This window comes from Theobroma umbraticum, unplaced genomic scaffold (assembly GCF_002168275.2).
Source record: "Theobroma umbraticum cultivar Fairchild unplaced genomic scaffold, ASM216827v3 scaffold_86.0, whole genome shotgun sequence".
Classification (NCBI taxonomy): domain Eukaryota; kingdom Viridiplantae; phylum Streptophyta; class Magnoliopsida; order Malvales; family Malvaceae; genus Theobroma; species Theobroma umbraticum.
In genome coordinates this window covers 5,478,653-5,484,708 of record NW_018397263.1, presented here as the reverse complement: position 1 = coordinate 5,484,708, position 6,056 = coordinate 5,478,653, and the positions used below count along the sequence as shown (strand labels likewise).

The 6,056-nt window shown below is 35.3% G+C and overlaps 1 protein-coding gene across 2 annotated transcripts; it reads left to right on the top strand.

Moving 5' to 3' along the window:
* The first annotated feature begins 846 nt into the window (after positions 1-846).
* Positions 847-5,528, top strand: LOG7 (Putative lysine decarboxylase family protein). Of its 2 annotated transcripts, none has more exons than XM_021433757.1 (7): positions 847-1,037; positions 2,127-2,224; positions 3,037-3,067; positions 3,549-3,648; positions 3,837-3,907; positions 4,801-4,944; positions 5,215-5,528. In XM_021433757.1, exons 1-7 carry the CDS (start codon positions 930-932, stop codon positions 5,308-5,310), a joined length of 648 nt encoding a protein of 215 aa, XP_021289432.1. In that variant the 5' UTR covers positions 847-929; the 3' UTR covers positions 5,311-5,528. The 2 variants fall into 2 exon arrangements, with proteins under 2 accessions (XP_021289432.1, XP_021289433.1); XM_021433758.1 differs by lacking the exon at positions 847-1,037 and adding an exon at positions 1,825-1,952.
* The last annotated feature ends 528 nt before the right edge of the window (positions 5,529-6,056 follow it).

Genomic DNA, 6,056 nt, shown 5'->3' with positions numbered 1-6,056 from the left:
AGATCTGAAAAAACAAAGTCTCCGTAGTCTCAATAAACAAATTCGAAGAGGAAGATCTGAAACCAAATTGTCTCCAGAGTAAGTTCCAATTGAACCCTAAATCTTGAGTTATCAACGTTAAAAGATTATGGTTTTCTCTTAACATCACTTATAGTTTTTGGTTCTTGATATTGAAGTTAAACAAGAATATTTTCGTACTTGCATCTTTGCTTTTATGACGGATAACAATTTCGTTTGTTCACAAGTTTTGATGCTAGAAAAACTATGCAGGAAAGAAATGTTACTATTATGTAAAATAATGCTTTTAAATCTTTTGAAAGCAGCAAATAACTTCTGTATGTATATATGTCTTCTCTTTGAAAGAAACATCTCAACATTTATTTATTATAATTTATATAATTAAGATATTTTGAATTTAGGGATTATTAAGTTTTATAATTCAATTTTAACAAACTTCGTTTGTAAACATGAATTATCGTAAAAACATGGTTGATTAATCCATGCCAAGCCCGAAAAATGACAAATATTTGGAAGGCCCATTTTTTCTAGCCACGTGGGTGAAAGGTATTGGCTGACAGTGTGAAACTGAGATATAATCCAAAGCAGCAGCAATTCTCTCCATTTTCTAATAAAGTTCCCACTTTGTGATTATTTTTTTTCCTTCTCTCTCTAAATAAAAAATCAATATTTTCTACCTCCCAAATTAAAAATATCCCAAAAGTAAACAGTACTTGGCTATATATATGAGCACCCAATTCCGTAGTTTTGAATGTGGCTTTGAACGTGTTGCTTTTCCCTGCGTTTAAACAAATTCTACTGCCACTCACCTTGTTCTCATTTCTCAGCCTTCTTCAAGGTCATCATTATTATTATTGGGAAGAAAAGAAAGTGAGAAAACGAAAGAAAGAAAGAAAGAAAGAAAGAGAGGGATGGAAGAGAAACAGTCCAGGTTTAAGAGGATTTGTGTGTTTTGTGGGAGCAGTACAGGGAAGAAAGCTAGCTACCAAGAAGCTGCTGTGGAGTTAGGCAAGGAACTGGTAAATAAAACAATCGACTCTTTCTTACTTTCTTTTATTGGCTTTCTTTCTGGGGATACGTGTCTTCTCTTTCCTCTTCTTCTTTTTCCTTTTCGTTCCTTTTGTACTTTTCAAGCGCTTCCGATGAAGAATGTTCGTGAAGAAACAATTCCGTTGTGGACCCTTTTTTTTTTGTCTTTTTGTTTTTCCTCCATTGTTACAATTCGTTTTGTAATACTTGTTTTGAGGCCTACACCAACATTTTTCCATCTCAAGTCTCAACTCTCTGATTCCAAAATTCTCATTGCTTTCAACATGGAGTACTCAAGTCTTTTGTTTTCTAGAAAATCTGATACAATGGCGGAGTTCCTGATTTGGTGCAAATTCTCTTCAATAGATGCGGAAAACACTTTCCTTAATCATACACTTGTTTCTTCTTCATGGTTGAAATTTTTATATATTTTTAAGGTAAATTCCCAGAAATGATTTTTCTTTTGTGAGCTGGTTTTCTCTTTCTTCTCAAGTGGGGGGAGTTGAAACAATCAAGCCTTCGACGTGCGTTTATGATTGTAGAGGGAATTAGCTGTAGGGAGAAGGTTTAGGGTTTATGTTTGGCATGACAGAGAGAGACAGACAGACAGACCTTGCTAGCTGTAACCTGCCTGTCAGTTGAGCAGCCTTCTTGCATGATTCTTTGTTTCATTTTTTTAAGAACCCTTAAAAATGAATAACATTTATAATATTTATAACAATAATAGTCATAATCTCCTGCTTTTCCCTAGGGAAGCAAACGTGCTTGCCTTGATATCATGACTCTCCTTTGAGCGTGTTCTTCCCTTTGGCACTTGTACAAGAAAACCTCCATAATTTTTGTTTATGGGGTTCCATGAAAATATATTTATGTTTCTCTCTCTCTCTGTCTCTCTCTCTCTCTGTGTAGGGTTTTTTTGATCGTTCCTTTTCACTCAACCTTATAGTGTTTTGTCAATTTGTTTATGTTCCAGCTCTTCTTGTTCTTGTATAGGCAAAAATTAACGTTTATACCCTTGTGACACGTGTTAACGGGGTTTGGTTTTCGAGGCAATTTATAAATTTTTTGTTGTTTTGAAGGTGGAGAGAAGGATTGATTTGGTCTATGGGGGTGGAAGCGTGGGATTGATGGGTCTTGTTTCTCAGGCAGTTCATGATGGTGGGCGCCATGTTCTAGGGTTTGTTTTCTCTCTTTCTCTCTCTCTTTTCCTTCTTGGTCTTTTTGTTTTAGAAGACAAGCATCATGTTTTTTTCTTTCATCCCAAGATGGGTAATGATCTTTGTTTTTTTGGGACTCTGAAATGGGTTTTGAGCATTCGATATTTTAAAAGAGTTTTTCCCTCTTGAACCATGCAAGTTTTCTCAATTATCCATGGCAGTGGGTTTCTCAACAAAGGCAGACATCATGGGATCAAATGCTGGGCCAGAGGAAAGAATTTTGATATGTCCCCTTTTTTTAAAAAAAAAGAAGAAGAAAATTCACGTGTTAAAGGTTTCTGTTTTTGTGGTCAAATTGGATTTGTGCACAAAGGAACATGGTTATCTCGTACATGCAACTAGAATCTATAAGTGCCTTTACTAAAAGTTTTTACAAGGCTTTTCGAGCAGCTTTCATCGGTTGGGAAAAGTGAATCCCTATTGATCCTTGCATTGTCAGTCCACAATTGTACTCTAACTTCCAGTTAGAAATCATTTTAAAGTTGTAGAGTCTAGAGTCTTAGAAACTTTTTGCAGTCATCGGGACTCCTCCTTTGGACATAACTGAATGCATCTTATACTGAAAAAGACTTGGCTGCCACTGGGAAGTATCTAGTTTGTGTCGCCGTAAGGATAATTTTGGTAATTGTAGCCTAATTTCTTGTAAATTTGGAAGCAAGATTACATCTAGTAGTACATTCCTTATTAGTTTATGTCTTTTTTACCGTAAGTGTAATATAATTAACGTTATCGTTTTAGAATAATACTGATTTATGCTTGTTGGATTTCGCAGTGTTATTCCAAGGACCTTGATGCCTAGAGAGGTAATATTCAGAGCCTTGAATCGAATCTGCAACTTGTTCCGAGTTGTCTGCAATGTTATTCTGATTTCTATTTCCTATGAAATCGATCATTTACAAAACCCATGGCTGGAAATGATAATACATATGGTAGTGTATGTAGCTTTCCAGCTGTAACTGTCAAATTATGTAGCCTATTGGTAGAATTAATGGCTTGCGGAATCCGATGATAAAGCAAAGGCTAAGTGTCAATATCTGAAAGCTGAGTGCAATTAAAAGCTTGTTACTTGGTTATCTGTTATCTGTATCTATTAAGCAGCTGTGTGTAGACAACACTAGGCAGTTAGTTGCTGCAGTGACTTGCTGCTTAGTGGAGATCTGATTTTTTAATTTCTTACTTCTTTGTAAATTGTGATTTTGTTTTTACTAATTTAGCAACTTTTTGTGGAATTTTAAGTGGAAGGTGTTACTGATAATCTGTTGGAAACATGGGATCTTGTTGCAGATTACTGGTGAGACTGTTGGAGAAGTAAGAGCTGTATCTGATATGCACCAAAGGAAAGCTGAAATGGCACGACAGGCTGATGCCTTCATTGCGCTACCCGGTATGCATTCTATTTGATTTGTGGTATATCTCTCTCTTATTCTTAAATTTTGTCGGTCTGTATTGAATCCCTTGATCAGGATGTCCTAAATACGTGCGACAATAGTTGTTTTCATCACATTATAATTTTTTATTAGAATGCTTGGCTTGGAATGCTCAAACAGTACTAATGTTTTGCTGAAATATCAGGTGGTTATGGCACCCTTGAAGAACTGCTGGAAGTTATTACATGGGCGCAGCTTGGAATTCATCGTAAACCTGTAATTAGAAATATTCTCTGTTTACCTCGTTTGTTTAGTTATGTCAATCATTGAGTATGATGGTATAGTTGATGACAGATAAGAATTTGGTCTGGGATCGAAATTAGTAGGTAGCTTTGTGATGGTAGGAAAAGATATTTGCAAATAACTGCCTAAAACTAACTAAATAACAATTTTCCTTATTAAGTGGTAAAAACTGAATCAACGCATTGGTGGTTTATTCCAGAGAAGATAATTGAAGGTGTCAAGTATAGAATCATGTGGCCTGGCCCTAAAATATAAACAAATGGATTTTTCACCTTAAAATATTTGTTGTTCAACTTAGATCATACCCGCACTTATTGTCAGCACTCATATGTTCACATGACATCATGTTTTGTGCTGTAGAACTCAATTTGGTTTCTAGTCTCACATTAATATATATTTCTATCCTGTCTCCAAGCCAAGTAGCGTGATTCTACATGTTTGATTTGTTATGTTTCTTGAGCACAATGCTGTTTTCTTAGGAATTATATACTCTCAAAAGCAAAGTTGACACGATTTTGTTAGATTAATATCTTGTAAATTGTGACAGATTAGGAAGAAAAACTTAGAATCAATGCATGTGGTGCTTCAGAAGAATTCACATGGAAAGATAGCATAAGATTTGATAGCCTAATGATGCTCGTGCTTTCATGATTTGAGAATTTGATCGGAAGATCTCCGTTTGAATGGGAGAAAGGTTCTTACGTACTATTTTAATAAAAAAAAAACTACAAATGTTGGTCAAATGAAGGTGTTGGTATTATGTCTTAGGTCACTAGACGAATCAAGATTATTATAGTTTGATACTATGGACTTGGATATTATACTTTACCCAATAATTGAAAAGTAAGTCATATTCCTTTTTGCAGGTGGGTCTCTTGAATGTGGATGGATATTACAATTCTTTGTTGTCTTTCATTGATAAGGCCGTTGATGAAGGCTTTATTTCACCAACTGCACGTCGCATTATCGTGTCTGCCCCAACTGCTAAGCAATTGGTCAGACAACTAGAGGTAAGCAGCTCCTTGTAAATATTGAATAGCAAATAAAAAAGAGTTAAAGAAAATGAGTAGGCAACTCACATGTTTGAAAGTTGAATAATTGTAAGTGCCATGACTAAAGACTAATCTAGGTAGAATTATTATATGTGCCGTAGTGTCCTTCATTACCATTCTTTCTTTGTCCTTACTTTTCCATGAGATTGAAAAAGCTATTTCACATGGGGTTTCGAACATATGAATGAAATTTAACCTCATTGACTTAAGGTTTTCTATGTTAAACAGGATTACAAGCCAGAGTACGATGAAGTAACATCAAAGCTAGTATGGGATGAAGTGGACAGACTTGGATACGTTCCGGAATCCAGGGTTACCACGTGATAAATACCGCTTCAGCTCTATATTTTAAATATTTTAACTTTTTTAGGGTTTTGCCTACTAAGTATATACACGGTCTTAATACCGTAGAAGCAGAACACAGGAACTTTTTGGTGGTATTTTGGAACTTGGCCAGCCATCGCATGCAGTGTCACAAAAAGTCTGTTATGTATACATGTCCGTAAAGAAAAGATGTAGCGTCACTTTCCTCCTATGTGAAACCGTAGAGAGATCATCGATTCAAGACTTACTACGACTTTTGTTCATATACATCAGTTCTTTAAGCTTCTCTAAGTCTCAATATATATATATATAGTTATCTAAGCAAGATAAGTGCTTTCTGTATGGAAATTAATTAAAAATGGGATGGAATGACCTGAATATTCCTTCCATTGATTCTTTATTCCTTAACGCTCATTGATCGAAAAAGTTCTCTCCTCGTAAACGACTATCTATTCATTGTTACCGCTATATATTTTAACTGTTACCTTTCATTATAGATACAGGACTCGGAGGTTATTATCAATTTTGGACTCCATAAAACAAATTCATGCTAAACAGATAGGGAGGGTCATCGCCCAAGAGGATACTTGAGCTAAAACCCAAAATAATTTAAGTTACAGTACGTGTTTGTAGGTTGGAAAACATGAACTCTAGGCTCCCCGATTAGGAATTTGCATAACCTAAAGATAAAAGAATTGTGGGATAATGAAACCGAAAGGATCCATGAATCATGATCAATTTTTTAT